Raw genomic sequence first — 21088 nt, forward strand, 5'->3', positions numbered from 1 at the left:
AATATAAACACATTTCTCCAACAAACAACAAAACATTTAAAGGGCAGAACTCACCTTTGGACGCTCTTTTACTGGTCAAAGATGAAAATAATCCACAAAATCCAAGCTTCGACATCCAGACAATACTAGCAAGTATAATATTTTATCCAAAACATGTCTTGAAATAAGTAAATAATCCACAAATAGCTCAGCTCGCAGTGCTGCGAGTTTCATATTCACTGTACCGTACTTATGCCCACATTTTTATTCAGTATACAGAGATCCATGCGGTCTTGGACTCAAAATGGCGACTGAAGTCTTTCCTTTATGTTTACACCGCGTTTCAACCAATCAAGTGACTCTGGCCTGCCTACGAGCCCTAAACGGCCAACCGTAGCCGAGACTGACCGATCTGGACCTACCTCATTTCGTCAGTAAATTCTGAGCAAATCACGTCGGAGGAAACGTTTGACTGACTGGGCTAATAGCCAATGAGCCTGCTGAATAGCAGAATGTAAATATAGCCTCTGCCAGCCGTGTTGTGTGACATTTCACAGCTTGGCTGCGGCTGCAGCAGGAGCCTCTCTGTCTGTCCCTTCCAGTCTCTGTGTCTGATCCACACTGGAGCTGCTCTGAAGTGCCTTTTTTGAGTTCTTTATGAGTTTTTGGAGTGACAATAATGTGAAAACGGGCTATAAAACGAACATATATCATTTTTGCCCAGGGTGTGCAGAGGATGTACAAAGGGTGTCCAAAATTGACAGCGCCTGGCCATAGCTCTACAAATACATGTGTGAAACACTCATTTCTTGTAGTATTTCTCTGAAATTTTGACCTAAACTATGTAAGACCCCAGGCTGTTGCCTTTTTGTGTTTTCAAGCTGTCACAGTGCTGCCACACTTATTTTCAGGTGTTTTATTAGGGAAAAAATTTAGGCGAGAATAAAAGTCATCCTAATTCAGTGTGTTCCAACATAAGATATTCTGTGCCAGTAGCACCTAGAGTAATTCTGACTGCACTGGGTGAAAATTCAGGTTGTCAGCTTTCAAAGGAGACCCCAACCATGCATATACTCCAAACAGTTCAAGAACAGCATTCAGTTTACTTTCTGTACATCTTCAGTAGAAATTTCAGGCGAAAATTGACGGAAGCTTAACACACATTAATGTTTCTTGCCAACCAGTTGCAGCCTTTCCCCTGTCAGGCTATTCCTGAAGTTGGGAATAATTTTCTGTGACATTTTCAGACTTTCTTTTGAAACTTGTCGTCTGTGACAGTTGTAAATGTTGGCAGCCTGACAGGTTTTACTTTTGGTGCATTGCTGCAATGAAACATATTATTGACATGGTGAACCACCAATCCCAAAATTTGAAAAGTGGCAGGTGATTTTATTGTTATGGCTGATTGGTGCGCATGTTCTTGGTCAGTTCTTAAGAGAGAGAAGAAAAAAACAACCAAAATACAAAGCTTTCAATATAACCTGAAACAATGTAAAGATGATTTAGCAGCAGTGGCGGCTGGCCAATAGAGGGCGCTCGGGCATTGTATTGTTAAAGATGGTATTGTAAAAGATGTATAGAAGTTGATTCAGGTTGTTCAGTCATGCTTTTTTAAGTTCTGCACTTTATTTTAAGATATACAGTTATATATAAGTTATTTATTAATAAATGTCAAAATGTTTTTGAACTGTACTGAATTTATTTGACGGTCAGTTTTTGATTACAGGCAGACTCTAATAAAACTACCAGGTTACATCAGCATATATCACAGTAACTCAAGTTAGTATGATCAGAAAAATGGCCTGAAAATCTGGTGGCTGATAGAGAGAAGCTCCTGTCAGAGGAGTTTAGTTCAGTCAGTGGTGGAAAGCACAGATCACTTTACTGGAATGTTTCCGTCTACTGCATCTTCTACTTGACTACATTATAAACATGACAAACATTGTACTTTTTACTCTGCTACATCTGCCTGAAGGCTTTAGTTCCTTTTTTGGACAACGATATTTCACACACTATCTGTCCAGTGAAGACTGTGTATCTCCAAATTTGGATGGATTAGTATGTGTATGATTAACTGAAAGTTTCAGTGTTCTTTACAAATTGAGAATGTTCTCCTACTTCTAATAAGAAAAGTTAATTTGTTTCTCTTTAAGTTCAACAGACTTGTTTCATGTGCGAGTTAAAAGACATGTCCTGGTCATAAATTAAGGTTCCTCACAGCAGCACTGGAGGACAAAGTAAGGTTTACAACCAAAAACCTGCAAAATGTATTTTCATTAAAACAACTGAAATTAGAGCAAATTGTGAATTTTATACCTCTAGACAATCGACTTTATATAAATGATGTATGTAACGCCCATCTCTGAAAAGTGAAGTCAATGTCGAAGTGCCTTATATCTGCATTGTTTCTGATGTCCAGCAGGAGGCGACTCCTCTGGTTACAAAATGAAGTCCCATTGTGTAGAAGTCTATGAGAAAATGGCCACACTTCTGACTTGATTTGTTACCTCAGTTAACATTTTCCTAAAGAGTTTATCTTCTCAACTACTAGTTTCAAGAGTACTTTGATGCAGCATGATAGTAAATTTGTAACTTATGGTGGCATTTTGAGTAAAATAGACAGTAAAGTCCGACATGGTTTTTGGTGAGGCTACCTTGTAATTGATAAGTCACTACTGTTCGGGCGCACATAATGAGTTCTCAGTCAGATCCAATGCTCTTTCAAAATAGCTTGAGATTGTATTGACATAAAAAAAACAAGGATGGTTCTTGTAGCTCATGAAAAATTGAATGTTTGGAAATGTATGGTTTCTCAAGGGGTTGCAGTGCTACAGACATTTGATAATCCCATAGAATAGGATGCTTTTGTGATAAACTGTGTATAAATGAATTAAAATTAGTAAAATGCAACATATGCAGGATACTATAGGTAATATTTAGAAGTAGTTTAGACAGAGCATCTTCAGCTACAGACTTATTTTCATACCTTATATTGCCTTACTAAAAAAAGTCATTCAGATTGGATACAAAGGAAGAATTGTACAGGAACACTGCATGTGGCAGTATACACTTTGACTACTGAATGCACAGTAACAAGGCGAATAGAATTAAGTACTTAACATGAATGTGCTCCAAAAAGGGAAAAAAAGGTTCTTATCCACTTTAGCACCGTTTATTTGTTGTGCATATGTAAGTGTTTTTTATTATTATTTTTATTTAGCTGCAATACGTTAGGTCCTTTCTCTACAAAGCACTGACATTTTAAGTGTGGCGAGTCTCAGTCATCTTCCCATTGCATATCTAAAAATTAGAATTCAAGGTGAGTTGGATGTTCTTCAGTTCAGATTTATAAAAGCTTGGCAGATGAAAAGCAAAACATCTTTAAAAATCTAAAACATGTTAAATGACAGAGAGGTTCTTTGTTAGAAATCCTCCAGTCGTTAACATTTACATTCTTCAAACAACTTCTTTTGAATGTGATGATTGAATACCTCATGATGGCTGTGTTTGCCAATGAATTTTGTGTTATTATTCCAAGGTCAGGGTGTGGAATGCAGTTTTCTTTAGAAGGAACATATTTGTTGACAACAAGAGACTGATTGATGTATCTGGAAATTATGAAAGTCCCTAAAGTGTGTCATTGTACACCTGAATGTCTACTGAATGTTACAACTGCATGAATTATAAAGACTGATTATTTCATTTATTTAGTCATCCTCTTATGTCAGATTTACACAAGAATTCATTGATTTAACAATATTAATGCAATATCTATTGATAATTTGAGCAAAAAAATCCATCATCTTTAACTTTACTTAGTGTGGGGCTTTTTTTCTCTGTTTTCTGCAGGGAGTTGGAAAGAGTCTGTTACTGAACTGCTTGTTGTTCCTGTGATGGCGTGTCAAACAGATATTTGTTGGTGCTAAATTATTTCTATTGGGTAATCCCATCTCATATATATGTACAATATATATTTTGTGAACCACTGTGAAACTCCAGTAGCCAGTCCTACTTGGATCAGACCATTTAGCAATATCTTTCTTTTTGTGTTCCAACTTGTTATAGGTGCTTGATCAGTTATGACTATAAAAATATTTGTTTGTTTTCGAGACCAAGTATTTCATATTCAAAAATATTCCATACATTTTGCTTTGTATTATTGTTACACACAACTGATTCAGAAACACTAGTTGGCTTCTGTATTATAGATATTTTTGTTAATTTGTGCTCAAAATGCTACTTTTCATGATAATTTCAATTAATTTTTAAAAAATATTTAAACTCATCCATATTCAGAGATTTTTTGATGTATTTGTCCAATATTGCACATTCTGAATCAAGGACATCATGTGAAATACCAGTTAAGATTTCAGGATTTTATCTTTAACAGTTCTTGAAATATTGTGGTTCAAACATAACCTCAAATTTTCAAACTGCGAAAGTGCTGCTGAAGGTGGATGGACTAGAAAATGTAAAGAAAAAAATTGTATCTTATTTGTAAGTCTATTATTTCAAATATCATTTCAAATAAACATAGTTTACGATTTAAAAGGCAAGTCACGATGTCATTGTAGTCCACCAAGGACTAGGAGTTTTGTGACGACTGGCACTGGTTTGTCTGTCTGTCTTTTCACAACATTACTCAAAAACAGAACAACAGATTTGGATGAAAATTTCAGGGAAGGTAAGCAATGACACAAGGACCAAGTGATTAGATTTTGGCAGTGATGCAGCATACAGTCTGCATTCACGGAAGTATTACGGATGTCTGTATCATTATGAGAGAGCTGCACGGCGTCGCTGTAATTTTGACAACAGATTTTGACAATACATTTCATCAGCTGCTTGCTGATGATCACATGATTGTGATCCTACTGCAAATCCACCATTGCAAGATTAGCAGTCCGAAATGATATAAGGAACAGCCGATTAAATTGTGGGAGTGTTTCTGAGTCCCATCAGTTCCTGCTGCCCGCCACATATGTAAGTGAATCGATTTGGTATTCATACAAAACGTACACATGCGTAACATGACTGTACTCAGCGCAAGGTAATTTTGTTTGTGGATACATCTATATTCAATGGCTACATTCTGTAGTGCTGTGATTTCTGCCATGAATTTTTCCAAGATTTCAGCCATCGGAAATGATACGACTGAACAGCCTTGGCGGAGTACTATGCTCTCTGAGTGCTTTTCTTGTTTTAGATGGAATAACCCAACAATGTACATATTGTGTGTAAACATAATGTGTATTAGATATAATACTGATGATATCAATACTTCATTTTTCAAACATTTCAAATATCAATACAAATATATTTTAATACTAATAATTCCTGATTTCATTCATTTTTGAAAATATTATCCAAGTACGGCACATTACCATTTACAATATTATTAGTCTTAATTTCTACTCTGAGACTCAGATTTTTTGCACTTTGAACAGCTCATGTCTTCACTGGGCCTACAAATGTAGTTGCACAACACATAGCTCTACTGTATGCACTCACATGCATAGCACAAAAAAGTCATACAAACACTCACATGTCCACACATAGAGTGAGATGATGGATTAATAGTCAGTGAGCGGTCGGACGGGCCCTCCAGGGAACAGACCTGAGGCAGGGAGGTCAACCAATCACTGCACATTCCTGCACTGTCTATGTTTGCAACCCTGTGGATGTGACACAGTACTTCCTGCTTGGTTCTGTATGAAGTCATGTGTCCAAAGTTGACAAGCAAAACCTCACCTGACTACTGGCATTTAAATAGTCCGCTCAAACCGGTTCAAAAGAAGCAGCTGAGTGTTGGATCAAAGTGTGATTGATGACAGATTAACAGGAGCCTTGAATTCATTAGGAATAAATCATTGAACCCAAAGTAAGTTTACCTTGATTTATCTGACGATGCTTTACAGTGCCGCAGTGATTAATGGACTCACAAACTGTAGTCAGAAAAACCTAATGAAATTAGAATTTGAAATTTAGTTTCATTTGAATGGCCAGCCACTGGTGCAAATAGCAAATCGATTGGTTTTGCTTAGCTAAATGTTTGATGTATTTAATCACTCCGGCTTCACATTATACAACATTATACAAAACACATCAATACACTGATGGAACGTTACACATCAGACTGTCTGCTCAGAAATAATCTCACCGCATTGACTTTCTGTTACTGCATTTTAGAACACATTTATGACTGCTACTGCACCTTTTTTTCATTTCTATATCAGCGATTAGGAACACACTGACCATAGAATCACATCAAGAGACGCATTACCGCCTGAAAATCAACATTAGTCACAGGGATAAGATATCTGATCCAACAGCCCGTCTGTGAGGATTAGTCACCATGGAAGAGGAACAAGGTTGTGTGAAGCTGAATGAGGGTTTACTGTTACACCTTTTGATTCCTGCTTACGTGCATGAGATGATATCATATGTCAAATGCAGCTTTGTGCTATCAAAACAAACCAGGAAACTGCCAAATACGTCTCGGCAGAGCTGTCCAAGAACAAATCCTATGCTGTGACTGATGGCTGGCATGGATCATCAAGGTAATATTAAAGTCTGAGGCCTGAGACTTTCAAACATATGACTCATAGAGTGTTCAAATATAATGTGAACGTAAGTGTGTAGAGTTGACAGCTTCCAGTCACATCCATCAGGCACAGCAGCTGTGTTGTTTAGTCCCATTTCGCTGCATGTTTGCACAGCTGTAAAGATGTTTACGGTACTGAAGGTGTGTTAAAACTGAGGTAATCCTGAGCAACATGACATAAAGTCTATCAAAACAGTGAATGAATAGAGTGTGGTCTCTATTCATTGCTATGGCAAAGATTTTCATTTGTCACACTTAGTAAAACAAATTAGGTCAATGATTAAAACTACAGCAGGGTGACATTGCAACAATTTTGCCTGAATTACTAAGAGCAGTTCAATGTTTTTATCAGGTTGTGAGATTATTATTTATGGAGAAAAATATATTTTTGTTAAGAAGATGAAGTGGAAAGAAATGGGTGATTTACAAAAATGTGAAACTGCCACGATTTATCGATTAATTGATAAATTGTCAACTGCTCTATCAGTATTCATCTACCTTACTACCTGATCAATCAGTTTCAGTGATTCTTTAATTTAAACAAGTCTAGATTGTAGCTTGTAAAATCAGAATATTTTCTGTTTTTTTACTCCTCTGTGGTAGTAAACTGTGGACAGAACAAGATATTGGACGACAGGATCTTGGACTTTAAGAAAGACTGACTGACATTTTTCACTATTTTCTGTCATTTTAAAGCTATGTAACTAATTGATTAATCAAGAAAATGATCCACAGATTATTATGACAATATTCATTATTTGTAGACCTAGGAATGCTAGCTTTCATGTGCATGCCTTACATTTCCATGACTGAATATCAATATATAGCATATAATGCAAAATACTGATAATCAGACAATGACTACTTCACAGACAGTATATTTTTTAATCAGCTGTAGTCTAGTCAAGTTTAGCAAGTCACCATTATTTATATAGCACATTTAAAACATAAGACATTGACTCAAAGTGTTTTCAATACATTAACAATATTAAAACAAATTGTAAAGACCCTACAATATTCTTTATTATACTGAGTCACCTGGCTAATTTAAATATTGAAGTTTTGACCTTGCTGTAATAGATATTTCACAAATTTGGCAAACTAGATTAAAGATTGAGGTTCAGATCCTCTAGGTTATATACAGCTAAGTTTGAACTATTCTTACTATAAATAATATATTCGTTTTTCTGCCTTTTTTGTTACTGTTTCAGAAAGTGTCATATTTCCGACAGCATTGAAGGCAACATCTGAACTCCACAAGTTCCGTCAAGCAGCAGCTTCCCCGCGAAAATCTCCTGTTCAGTTTGAAAACAAGAGGCCTGGACAGGTAAAAGGAAGACGAGTGTTACTTAAAATACCGTTAATTCTCATGTGTAACTGAAATGAAGCTGTTTTTATTAAACTCGGTGGAAAACAAGTCGAATACAGTTCATGTTTTAGCTAGCTAATTAGCCTGGATAGCAATTGCATGCTGGTTTTAGCTAAAAAGCTAATGTTTGGTATTAGCTGATGCTTGGTTTTAGCCAATAATAATTTTAAAAAACGAGTTCGTACTTAATTTTCAGGTGGAATTAAAACATAAACGTTCACTTTTTTAAATGTATTTGTTTTACTTCATTTCAGAGGGTGTCCAAATGCAATAAAAAACAAAGTGTGTCAAGATAATGAACAAAGAAAATGGCTGCTCATACCGTCATTCCCATCTCTGAGCTGCATCCCAACTTCACTCATCCGGTGAGTGCACAGGATTTTTAGCCAACTGCTTTGATATACTGTTAGTATATTTCCAGCACATAGGAATTTTGCCACTCTATCAGAAAATTTAGGCATCCTGCACAAGAAAAATAACCAAGCCCAAATTGATCAAATTAATTTAATTTTCTTAACCAATTTAATTGGGTTTAATTTACTGAAACATGAAAGACATTTTGTTTATCGGTGGTCAGAAATAACAGGGAAATGCATAGGATTCTGTCGAATAATGTGACACAAATCATTGCTATCACTATTAGAATTAAGATAGTCTTATTAATCCTTGCTTGCTTATTTGAGAGGTTCCTCATACAGTACGGTACACTGTGTGCAAACTGATCGCTCTAACTGTTGTGCGTAATCACCCATCCTGGGGCAGGAAAAGCCCTGAATGTAATTTATTAATTACAGAAATTCCTGAAACTAAATCTGTGTCTAATCGCCTTGGTTATTTTCTTTAGGTGTAGTTGTACACTGATGGAAAATGGCAATTTTTCAGGCCTGTTTTACTTCATTTGTTTTGCAATCTGGGTTGAATTATTGGAATCTCCGTAAACAGCACTGCTCACTGTCCTTGTCTCTGTAATGTCTTTCAGAAGGTTGTTGGCATCATTATTGGAAAAACTGATATCAAAAGCTTCCCTGACCGAAGAAGTTAGTACCATTCCTTACTACTAGTGCATGTATAAACTTTTAACAACCCTACACCACACTGCCTTGTACACCAGCTCCCTCTCCTGGTGATGCTTCTGCCTTCTTTCTCTCAGTTCACCGTTGAACTGCTTCACTAACCAAATCTGCATGTTTGAATTTCAGATGCAAGTGTTGACAGATTCACTTTTAGCTTCACCATTAAGGACTCACCTGACTTCTTCATCAATGTGACGGCCTGGGGTAACGACAGATATATCACCGGGCTCACTAACAGCTTCAGCATTGGAGATTGTGGTGAGGAAGTCAATCTCATAGCTCTTACATTCATTGAAAAGGATTTATAATATATGGATCGGGCGTTCAGATATATAAATTTGTTTCTGTTTTGTTTTGAAATACTAAAAAACACTGTATGTTTTCTTTTCATCATTATGTTTTGTTTATTTGTTTAGATCTCTATGAGCTGGTCCCTCTGGGACAAGTAGTTTCCCTGGTGTCACCTTTAAAAACATATGTGTAAATAAAAACATAGAAAAAAATGTTACAGTTCATGCAAATTAACACATTTGACCGTTCACTGGACATGGCTATCAGCAGAAGTATCAAACTAAATGTAGAGCATCCATTCTCTATACACCGCTTTATCCTCACTAGGGTCGCGGGGGGTGCTGGAGTCTATCCCAGCAGACTTGAGTGAAGGCAGGGGACATTCTGGACAGGTCACCAGTCTGTCGCAGGGCTACATATACAGACAAACAATCACACTCACATTCACACCTACGGGCAATTTAGAGTAACCAATTAACCTCAGCATATTTTTGGACTGTGGGAGGAAGCCAGAGTACCCGGAGAAAACCCACGCATGCACAGGGAGAACATGCAAACTCCACGCAGAAAGATCCCAGGTCCAGGCTGGGATTTGAACCGGGGATCTTCTTGCCGCAAGGCAAAAGTGCTAACCACTATGTCACTGTGCAGCCCTGTATAGCATCCAGAATAATCAAAACGCTTCACTACAGTTGTGCTCAGCTTTGATAAATGTCGTATTTGCTCTAAGATGCTGCATTGTCACCAGTTTATATCTCGAAAATATCAGCTCTTGATTATGAGATCATTGATGAGAGTAAATCAGCATGCTTTTCTCATTAACTTGCACTTGTACATCTTTTCTTGCGGTAAAATGCATAAGATAACTACTGTGTAACTTTAAGTCGAAACTTTTCCCATAGTATTGATGCTTAGAAACTCAGAGCATGCACTTAGTGAAACATCAGTGACAAGTCGGGTTTGCTATTATTTTTTTCAGTGACAATTGAAAATGCTTTAGTTGCCACCAAAGACCTGGAGAAAGGAGACCAATTCAGTCCTGCAACACCAAGGTAATTCAAGTTTTTGATATAGATGTTACATTCTGTTCACCCTACTGTGCTTGAACACAGTGTAGTACGGAGCAAAATATGATCTAAGAGTGTGTAGCATCTAATGATGTTGTCAAAGGACTCTCTGTCTAAAAGGCCTGTGTCTGCTTTTTCAGCCACTACAAGCTGCTGGTGATGGAGGCTCATTCTCTGGTGAATTTGTGTGCTGACATGGACACCATTGACAGGCTGCTGCCATTGATTCACCTGCCTGTGAAGGACTCCACAGATTTCTACCCTCTGGGAGACATAGTGGCCAACGGACAGAAGATGCACGGCTCTGTGATAAACATACTGGCTGCAGTGAAACTGGTAGGACACATTAAGTCCACAGTCTCAGACAGTATGAACAGGAAAAGTTACTCTTGAATACATTCAGACTTTTATAGATCAGGTTAAGCATTTCCAGAAGCTAATTTTCACAGGGCTTTTTTGTTTGTATGCATATAGTTTTATCTACTTTTACTTCGGTTATTGATTTTCCGTGCTATACATATATGAAGTCAGTGGAATGAAGGTTTTCGAGGAAAACTTCTGTTTTGTTTTTCATTTTCAGAAATGTGCTTATTTGTTTCTTTTCTTGGCAAGTGATACATATGAAGTGACCCTGAGTAGCTTACCTTAGCAGGTTTGCTCAAAAGCTAAAAAAAATCTGAGATACAAGCTATAAAATGTTGATAATTAAAGTCTGGAATTGCTGAGTATTGTTAACTGAACAGATGCTGAGAGCTGCATAGATAGAGTGCAGAGCTTAGAGCAGTATTAATCTTGGAAAGACAACAGCTAAGTAAAATTCCTGAAATGTCAAACCACTTTCCATACTGGTCTACAAAGCCACTCTTGATGGGAAAAAATGGTATTTGCTTGTATTTTGTGATTTTTGAAGAAAATCAGAGACCAGTAGGGTCGGCGCGTCCATCCAGAAGGACTTCAAATGAGCTGGAAATATTCAACCTCATGTTACTTTGCTCGAATATTTTAGGGAGTAATTTTCAATTCGCATCAAGTAACCTGGTTTCCAGTTTCTTTACTTTTAACACTTTATTTGCCGAATCAACATTTTGTCCTAAGAGAATTTTTATCAATAGAAACAGCCGCTAGTGTATTAATTAGCTTAAAGAATGGAGAGTTTAAGGTAGAAAGTAGGTAAAAATGTTTAAAGAATGTTTGCTCTATCAGCTAAGTCTTATTAAAAATACTGAACCCTGATCATGATTCTCAATCAAATATGCCGGTTATTGAATCAGTTCTGGTTCAAACTAGTCATGAAATTTATCCAGATATCGTAATTTCTGAAAGGTGTTTTTTAAAGAGGAGTAAAATTGATTATCTTGCCATAAAACCAAAACGTATTTTCCAGCTTTTTCTCACGCACAGACTGCATTAGATGATGGTTATTCTCCACTGGAGGCTCATCTACGATGGAAAATGGGCTGTTGCATTTTCCTGGGCTGAAAAACAGCATTACAGAGGAGGGAAGGATAGTTAAAAAGTGGTCATTATGAAAGGCAGCCATGGAAAAGTCATGGTACCTGTCAATGAGGCTGTGGTGAAAACCTGATAAGCGAGAAGTGGGACATTTTTGACAATAAGTTTGGATGCTTGGCAAATATTTCATCAGTTAGAACAACTTTGCAAATCAGATATGTCTGAGATTTCTAAATTTACCTAATTCATATCTCGTACATTTCCAAATAGGCTTGAGTGTGTCTGTTTTGTCTGTGTGGTTCCATGGTGAATGCTTGTTGTTGGCTTGGAACACACTAGCTCACCATAATGGCCCTAAAGACGTGCTTCAGGGTTCACAAGGAGGCCAGACCCACCCTGCGCTTAATGTCACTGCATTTTGTACATGAAGGGAAGGTACTGCGATAGGAAGCTCACATGATTCTGTTTACATTTTCAGATTGGAGAGACGAAGGAGTTCACCACAGACGGACGCAAAGGGCAGCGGCTGGAAGTGAAACTCTTTGATGACTCCGTCTCCTCCTTCCCCCTCATCTGGTCCGTCACGGACATTTATTCATTTGGAAACGGAATAAAGATTTATTACTTCTGTTGCTTTTGTGCCATGTTCCATCTTATTGCTTCTTGGAGCGACCACTGTGCATCTTTAACTCACCACAAATTTACTTCGGTGACATGAAGCTTTAGGTTAACCCCCTGAACTGCATGTGTGTTTGATTTTCACTGTGCTCTCCCCTGAGTGACTCCCTGACCTCTGTTTCACTTACAGCTGGGACAGAGAGACCATTCAGCTCATGCAGACTTTGATACCCAAGGAGTCACGTAGGTTAACAGCTGCTGCTCATTCTCAGCCACAAAACAAATCTTTATTTAACTGTTATTCCTGCCTGTCATGTCGCATTAGCATACTGCACTGAAGAGAAACACAGCAATGGATATCTGAGATGTGACTGTGTGTTTATGTTTAAGATAACTTACTGTTGTTTTAACTTCCATTCTTCGTTCAAAGTGCTCTTCATAGCCGACGCCAAGATTACATTTGACAGCTTTCGCGGCAGCATGGTGGCAACTGTTAACTCAAGAAGCATAATCACTGTCAATCCTGGTAAGAAACCACAGCAACATTTACAAAAGCATAACATCCGATGGAGCCGTTTATTGTGCAATTAATCAAAAACAAGATGTAAACGCTGGTTTAAGATATCCAGTTGTGGTGTACAGTGGAAGTAAAAATTCCACCCGGCAGTGCAAGTAGACAGTTTCCAGTGAGGAATTCATGTTGGTGTCCATCAAAATTTGTTCTCAGACACCAAAGAGGCCAGTTTGCTGTTCAGTTACACTAAAGAAGTGTCAGAATCTGGAGCTCTGGATGAAGACGAGACACCAGAGGATGTGCCTGGTAGGTTAGAATGAAGTATTCACCTCATTCTCATGAGAAATAAGTCTTGATGTTTATAAAGAAAGTGTATAAAGGTAAAAAATGATGGAGGGGGGGAAGTTTAAACCATAAAATAGCATTAAAAGATCCAGGTCTGGGCACTTAAGGTGGGTTGGAAAAATACGAGGCGTTTAGTTCAGTGGCCTGGAGACATTAAAGCAACACACAGACAAGTGTCAGCTCGTACCTTTTTCAGGGAACTTGACTGTTTTTTAAGACTTTTTTTTTAGTCGTAATTCAATCATTACTACATTCAGTGAACACCTGTGGTTTGATGGACATCAGCAGTACTCCTGTCACTTTTTTCTTGTGTTAAAAGTAAATTTACCAAATTCAGTAACTTTATGGTGAAAGTTTACTACTTTCAACAGGAACATTACCACAATTCCAGGTGTGATGGCAACATGCTAACCTGTTTTCCTTACAAAAACTGTAGATATAGATATGAGTGACTGTTATTTGTGCAGTGGAGTCCATCACCGATGTGTACACGGTGAGACAGTTGAAGCAGAAGGCCCAGGAAAATCCTGAGGCTTTCTTTGGCATCACATACAGCTTCATCTCCAAGCTTGACCTCGACTCTTCTGTTTCAAAAGTCATCCGGACACGGTGGTAAGTTCACAGAATGGTAGCTAGAATGGATGGATTTTTAAATTATCACCGTAACAGTCCATCAGTCAGTCACTCTAAGCAGCAGTTAACAAACAGTGCTTCAGTTTAGTCTGTTTTCTCTTGTGTCTCAGCTCCAGGTGTAAGTTCCTGGTGCCTGAGGACATGCTGAGCTGCACCAATCAGCTGTGTCCAGGGAGAGATCAGGTTTTTTCCGCCGCCACATGCTTTGACCTGCTGGTGGACTTATCAGATCACACCGGCAGTCTGCAGGCCTGCCACCTCAGAAGCCCAATGGCAGAGAAAACACTTGGTTGCACTGTGAGTATCACGTCACAGAAGAATCACTGTTCAGTCTAAATGTATTGTATGCATTTAGAGTGATGCTTACATTACATGTTGAAACACTGCAGCGCCGTGTTTCAATGTTCTCTTGTACTCTTATGCTCTGTTAAGTTATAAATCATTCAGATAAACGTATTAATACATGGAAGATACTGTGTCTGTGAAATCTGAGAAAAACAACATGTTTGTTTGATCCGTTGCAGATAGAGGAGTTTACCAGTTTGACCGATGACGAGCGGACTAAAATGAAGTGGAGGCTTCTCTTGGAGAGATGCAAAATATATGTGAAGGTACTACAGCTTCTAGTGATGTACTGCATGGGTTAGCTATGAATATAAATCACGTGGTTAAAACAATCTTTTAATTTGTTGTAGGTCGTCCCTTCCGCTAAGATAAAGACTGGGGTCCGGGGGACGATCCTGGCCTGCTCACTGGCAGATCCAGGAGAGGTGAAACAGCACATGTCTGCTCTGCAGCAACACTGACAACAGAAAGGTTCATATGTTCTGTTGACTGCTTTACCTGCTGTTTGGTACAAAGTGTTCTGACTGAGAGGTTTGTAGACGTTTATTCACATAGGCTTTTAGTTTTATGGTCAGATAGAGTCTTTATTTATTCAACTGCCTTATTTATTTAACTTATTCTAAATGTATTTATTGAAGGACATGTTGATGGCTGGTTTGATTTTTAAAACTGTTTGAATAAATTGTTCATTTAAAAGCTGTATTTTGTCCATTTAGCTTCATTGTAACATTAAGTGAACTCTAATCAGCAGCCGGGTTTAAAAATACAAGCATAAATTGCACAAATTAGACAAGGATTTTTTTTTATAATTATAGAAGCTTACTCACACATAGAGTTTAAACTTTTAAAGTAGTAAACTTTCAGATAGCAAAGCAGCGAAGACTTATTGTCTTGAACTGGAACTATTTATGCTTGTTTTAATTAGTATGTTTTAAAATGTATTTACTTGAATCAGCTCTTCTCTTATAGTCTTTAAATGCACAAGTTTGTTTTTTGGGGTTTTTTGGTCATTTTTGTACCGTTTGTATGTATGTCAGGGATACATACACCAAAAAAGAAAATAATAGGGTAACAGGTAATTCAAAATAAAAAAATCACCATCTATAACAAATTTGTTGAAATGCTCAAAGGATCTGTTACAATGATAGCACTTTGATGCAGTTTGTCGTAAAAACAAGCACTGAATCGTGACAGAAGAAGGTTGAGCCAGCTTAGGTAAGTTTGAACTGCTTTATTTTGTTTTTCTGTTGGGGGTCGTTGAGTGCTTAGCACTGGAGTTTCAGTTTCTCTCTGCAACAATAGGTGAGGGCAGCTGACTCGGGTCACACCCTCTATTGATTGACCAAGTGAAACCAGACAGGGGCGGGATTTCACTATAAGCCTAGCTTATAAGAGAGCAAAATCTGTAACTTCAGTAAACAAGCACTGAATCTTGACAGAAGAAGGTTGAGCCAGCTTAGGTAAGTTTGAACTGCTTTATTTTGTTGTTGTGTTGGGGGTCATAAAGTGCTTAGCACTGGAGTTTCAGTTTCTCTCAGATGATCCAGAATGCAGCAGCACGTCTGGTCCTCAACCAGCCATAAAGAGCTCATGTCACTCCCCTGTTCATCTTCCTTCACTGGCTTCCAGTTGCAGCCAGAATCAAATTCAAAACTCTCCTCCTGGTTTACAAAACTTTTACAAGAATGGCCCCAGTCTACCTGGATTCCCTGATCCAGGTCTACTCCCCTTCACGCCCACTTCGCTCTGCATGTGAGAGACGCATGGTGCTTCCAGCCCAGCACAGCTCGAAATCTCTAGCCAGACTCTTCTCCTGTGTTGTTCCCAAATGGTGGAACAAACTACCAAACTCTGTGCGTTCTGCTGAGTCCCTTTCTACTTTTAAGAGACAACTGAAGACTCAATTGTTCAGAGAACACCTCGGCACTTAATGCGACTCCACCTTAGGGGTAGAATAAGTCAGGTGGTCCAAAACCCAGCACTTATTTAGCGCTGACAAAGTTCTGTCTCTTGATGGCAACACCTTTGACCAATCGCACTTGAAGCACTTTTGCACTTACTACAGGTTTTTCCTTATGTCTGAATTCTTGCTTGTGGTGTACATCACTTTGGACAAAAAAAAAAATGAAATTTTGCTAAATGAAATTGTAGAATTGTAGAAAATGATGGTTTACAGAGCATAATTTCTCATTAATGTGTTAAATTTAATACTTTCTTGAACAATAAAATCAAGGGTACAAAAGTAGACATACAAATAAATGCTCCTACTGAAGCCACGGGTGTTTTACTGTCGTTTTACGGTCTATTGGTCCTGTTATGATGAAGCAGACCAGCGGATGGCGGTAGTGCGCAAATTTTTAAAGCGGAACATCTGAAAACTGTCGTGTTTTCCAGACGGACACATCACGGAGACGTACTGGTTTGTCGCGAACACCAACAACAGAAGGTAATATAAGCTTAGCACAGTTCTCCTGTTAGCTGGAACTGTTGGAAGTACTGAAGTTTGCTACAATAAAAAATATGTAGGGTTTAAAGTAGAACCATTTATTGTCTGAATTCCGCAGCCCGTAAGCTGGGCTTACGGGCTGCGGTTAGCACGTTGGGCTAAAGTTAGCCTGGAGGTTGTCTGTATTGTTTAGTTCAACATTGAAATTTGACGAAGTTCCTGTTAAACAGCAGCAAACTGCAGCTCATGAGTGCTTCCTATATTCCTCTACAGTGTCTGCCCCACTGACATCCAGCATGAATGTGAACCAGGGGACGGTGGGCAGCGACCCGGTCATTCTGGCCACGGCTGGATACGACCACACTGTCCGCTTCTGGCAGGCCCACAGCGGGATCTGCACCAGGACCGTCCAGCACCAGGACTCTGTATCCTCGGTCTGACTGACAAACACCCTGCTGGGATTTGTAGAATGTAAAACTAAATTTCTATTGTGATATTCAAATATTTTAGGATGGTGATCAGATTACAGTTTGAGTTTCAGAGCTGATGCAGTGACAAGAACTGACTCTGTGGACCTTTTCTGCAAGACAGTTTTCTGAACCATGAAATCCCCCTTATATCTCTCACAAATCAGAATTGAGTTAAACAGTTGCTGTTTATTTGTCTGTAGACGTCATTGCTGCAGTTTGAACTGCTGCTTTTTAGTAGACTTGTTCACAAATAGCGAACAACATAAATGCAGGGTGCAAATGGTCTTCTTTTCTAATTTATAGAAATAGTCAAAAATCGTATCTACATTTTTGTAATTTTGCACCGCAACTTTTTGAGCTGCAGACCTCTGACTTAACCACAAAGGACAATCGAATTACCTGATCAGTGACTACAAAAGATGATTGAGGTAAAATACAACTTTAATTACTGACAGAATGCCACAGGTGACGAGAAAAAGACTAGATCATGCTGCTGGAATGCTGTATGCTGTCAGTTAGGGCTGTATCCAGGCACTTGAATGTCCACAACTTGGAATTGATTCAAACAGCTCTTGATTGATGTATTTAACAATATAAACCTGTCCACAAACTTCACCAAGCCCTTCAGGAGCAGTGGGAAAACCTTCCATAAGCAGCATCAACAACCTCATTAACTCAGTGCACTATAGATGTGTGGCAATATGGGCTGCAAATGGTGCAAACAGTTGATACTGACTTGTAAATTCCAGTCTAATACCCCAATATCATTTCCAGTTTAGTGCCTGTTTGGTTGTTTCATGGCATCTATTCTGTTGTAGAGAAGCTATGTTTTGGAACAACTAAAAATAAATCCCATATGTTAAAAAGAAGACATTATAGACGAAACCTGATAAATCCCCTTCCTTAACATTTGTCTCCAGCAAGTGAATTCACTTGAGGTCACACCTGACAGAAGTATGATCGCTGCTGCAGGTTAGTTAAAGATATCCCTGCACATTTCTGCCTATTCATTGCACTACTGCTGCAATATTTCACTGTGTTCACCGCTCTTAAGGTTATCAGCACATCCGCATGTACGACCTGAATTCTAACAATCCAAACCCGGTCATCAACTACGATGGAGTCAGCAAGAACATCACATCTGTGGGCTTTCATGAAGATGGACGTTGGATGTATACGGGAGGAGAGGACTGCATGGCTCGCATATGGGACCTGAGGTACGACAAAGCTAGCTTACTGTCCTGTACGAACTTGATGATAAACAACAACAAACTGTTATTGCTGCTCCTTCTATAGGTCAAGAAATCTGCAGTGTCAGAGGATCTTCCAAGTAAACGCTCCCATCAACTGTGTGTGTCTGCATCCCAATCAGGTGAGATCTTTAGTCTACACTAATCTTTACCGACATAAAGCTGTTCGTTACTGATTTCAGATTCATGTTAATTTATTCTACTATTATTCTAAGTCCTTTAGAGCGTGTGTGTTTTGTTCCAGACATGTCACTATACATCCAGTGTTGTGTATGTTCCAGGCAGAGCTGATTGTTGGAGACCAGAGTGGAGTGATTCATATCTGGGATCTAAAGACAGACCACAACGAACAGCTGATTCCTGAGCCAGAAGTTTCAATCAACTCCGTTCACATCGACCCGGATGCCAGTTACATGGCAGCAGTCAACAGCTCGGTCAGTACCGAAACAGCTGCGTGTCTGTGAGCAACACACTGGAGTGCTACATAATTTGTGAAACCCTCTTTTCCTTTGTTTTCCTTTTACAGGGGAACTGTTATGTGTGGAACCTTGCTGGAGGCATCGGCGATGAAGTGACTCAGCTCATTCCCAAGACTAAGATCCCTGCACACAAACGCTACTCTCTTCGTTGCAAGTTCAGCCCCGATTCTACGTGAGTGTCCTCCTGTGCACACAGAAATACAACAAAAACAGTTGTTTGTTGGGGCACTCTTGAATGTGTAGCAACAAAAAAAGCTCAGAAATACATCTTCAAACAACATTTTTCCACCAAGTGAGATGCTGTTGCACTCACTGCCACATTGCAAAATTAACTTTGTGTTTTTGTATACAATAGCTTGGGAAAGACGCTTTCTTGACTGATGTTTTGCATTTGTCGTCATCTTCAGACTACTGGCCACCTGTTCAGCAGACCAGACCTGTAAGATCTGGAGAACGTCCAACTTCTCGCTGATGACAGAGCTGAGCATCAAGAGCAATAATCCTGGAGAGACGTCCAGAGGCTGGATGTGGGACTGTGCTTTCTCCGGAGACTCTCAGTATATTGTTACCGGTGTGTACATGAATCATTATAAATGGGTTATTATTGTAGTCCAACATCAGTACACTGACATTACTGTCATTCTACAGTGAGTTCATAAGTTATTATCAATCAAAGCAGAGTTGCGTCCTTTCAGGTGTAAACACAGGGATCCGAATGTTTTAGGGTTATGAATTATCTAAATTGCAAAGAACAATATGATGCCATTTTGTCATTGTAATTTTCAAATTTGAATTCTTAACATACCTAAATGCAAGTTTTTTGCAAGGGTTATGGTGTCTTTACACGGCAGTAGGGATGCTGGGATGTTTAGAAACAGAAACAGCAAGGATGTCACGTTAATTATATACGTATGATGCTATTGTAAATAATCCAGCACCACTAACTGTCTGGGGAGGGTTTGGCAGAGTTCACCTGTCTGTGGTAGAAACAGTTAATCAGCCAGTTTGTTCGGAATTTGATGAACTTGAAGTGTCTGCCTGAGACTGCAGGGTCAAACAGATGGCCTCCAGTATGGGACTGATTTTTAAGAATGTTTACTGCTCTATTGAGGCAGTGAGAGCTTTTTTTATTTACAGATTTTAGCACAAATATCTGTGGATGTTGCCAAAGTCTGACATCATGACCCGTCAGTAATGCAGACTTTGTATTAGAGTCATGCACTTGCTGCTCTTGAAGTCACATATTGCCAGCTATCACCTGGCTGGTTGTAGCTTTGTAACATATTGTCATTGTTTCGTGCAACGCTTTATCTACGCTGCGTACATATTGCCACACAAATGATGTTTAGAATCAACACAGACGCTTTTTTTACTGTAACACTGCTGCATATTTGTGCACAATTCAAGCGGTTTTAGCTGGTAGACGTAGGTAAAATAATACAGCTGTGACTGTGCATTTTCTGTCCGCAGCGTCCTCGGATAACCTGGCTCGCCTGTGGTGCGTGGAGACCGGCGAGATCAAGCGGGAATACAGCGGCCACCAGAAGGCCGTGGTGTGTCTGGCCTTCAATGACAGCGTGCTCGGCTGAAGAGGAGGACGTTGGACACTCGGTGCAGATGTGAAACAGGACAGAAAATGCTTGGTGGGACTATAAAATGCTTGGTGGGACTATTCTCAAACGGTGCACATACGTGTCGGATCAGTAGGAGTGATCGTCTCGGCAACCCAGAGACTTGTGTTTTAACGTTACAGTGACTCTCTGTGGCAGATTCCTGTAAGTATTCAGCAGAGCAACACAGCCAAAATGTACATTATAAAACCTTAAAAGGCCAAGTGCCCTTTTTTTGCACAAATTTTCAACATGGATACAAAATCTTTCCTTAACAAGGCAAGGAATTGATGCAAGCCTCTGTTTTGTACAGAGCACCATATTTATTATGTCAAAAGGACCACATTATTCATGTTAATTTGTGCTCAGATGTGCTGTAAAATTGATTATTCTCTTTTGTGTGTTATGTGTAATTCATTTCATACTCTTTATTCCAAGTTAAGTTGTAAGGTCTACTGTTCTGAAGGATCACATGAGGAGCAGGAAGTCTTGAGAATAAATCATGTATAGCAATTTTACCAAAAAGTCTTCCTTTTTTCAAAC

At 38.9% G+C, this 21088-nt stretch overlaps 2 protein-coding genes across 2 annotated transcripts; both read left to right on the forward strand.

Moving 5' to 3' along the window:
• The first annotated feature begins 7800 nt into the window (after positions 1–7800).
• meiob (meiosis specific with OB-fold) lies at positions 7801–14939 on the forward strand. The gene is made up of 14 exons (XM_051939537.1): positions 7801–7910; positions 8207–8317; positions 8932–8989; positions 9152–9283; positions 10296–10368; positions 10524–10719; positions 12314–12411; positions 12644–12696; positions 12884–12979; positions 13181–13273; positions 13780–13924; positions 14056–14242; positions 14470–14556; positions 14641–14939. Exons 2-14 carry the CDS (start codon positions 8261–8263, stop codon positions 14749–14751), a joined length of 1386 nt encoding a protein of 461 aa, XP_051795497.1. The 5' UTR covers positions 7801–7910; positions 8207–8260; the 3' UTR covers positions 14752–14939.
• A 1697-nt stretch (positions 14940–16636) lies between these two features.
• On the forward strand, positions 16637–21058 carry mlst8 (MTOR associated protein, LST8 homolog (S. cerevisiae)). Its single transcript, XM_022222948.2, has 9 exons — positions 16637–16736; positions 17010–17161; positions 18127–18178; positions 18261–18423; positions 18503–18578; positions 18738–18890; positions 18983–19107; positions 19343–19506; positions 20406–21058. Exons 2-9 carry the CDS (start codon positions 17033–17035, stop codon positions 20522–20524), a joined length of 981 nt encoding a protein of 326 aa, XP_022078640.1. The 5' UTR covers positions 16637–16736; positions 17010–17032; the 3' UTR covers positions 20525–21058.
• Positions 21059–21088: the final 30 nt, after the last annotated feature.

Source organism: Acanthochromis polyacanthus, chromosome 19 (assembly GCF_021347895.1).
Source record: "Acanthochromis polyacanthus isolate Apoly-LR-REF ecotype Palm Island chromosome 19, KAUST_Apoly_ChrSc, whole genome shotgun sequence".
NCBI lineage: Eukaryota > Metazoa > Chordata > Actinopteri > Pomacentridae > Acanthochromis > Acanthochromis polyacanthus.

Excerpts from the sequence above, each read along its gene's own strand:
- meiob (XM_051939537.1), top strand. The coding sequence starts at position 8,261 with ATGGCTGCTCATACCGTCATTCCCATCTCTGAGCTGCATCCCAACTTC. Across the intron at positions 10,369-10,523 it reads TTCAGTCCTGCAACACCAAG|CCACTACAAGCTGCTGGTGA; the intron begins GTAATTCAAGTT and ends CTGCTTTTTCAG. Across the intron at positions 12,980-13,180 it reads CATAATCACTGTCAATCCTG|ACACCAAAGAGGCCAGTTTG; the intron begins GTAAGAAACCAC and ends ATTTGTTCTCAG.
- mlst8 (XM_022222948.2), top strand. The coding sequence starts at position 17,033 with ATGAATGTGAACCAGGGGACGGTGGGCAGCGACCCGGTCATTCTGGCC. Across the intron at positions 18,891-18,982 it reads TGGCAGCAGTCAACAGCTCG|GGGAACTGTTATGTGTGGAA; the intron begins GTCAGTACCGAA and ends TTCCTTTTACAG. Across the intron at positions 19,507-20,405 it reads CTCTCAGTATATTGTTACCG|CGTCCTCGGATAACCTGGCT; the intron begins GTGTGTACATGA and ends TTCTGTCCGCAG.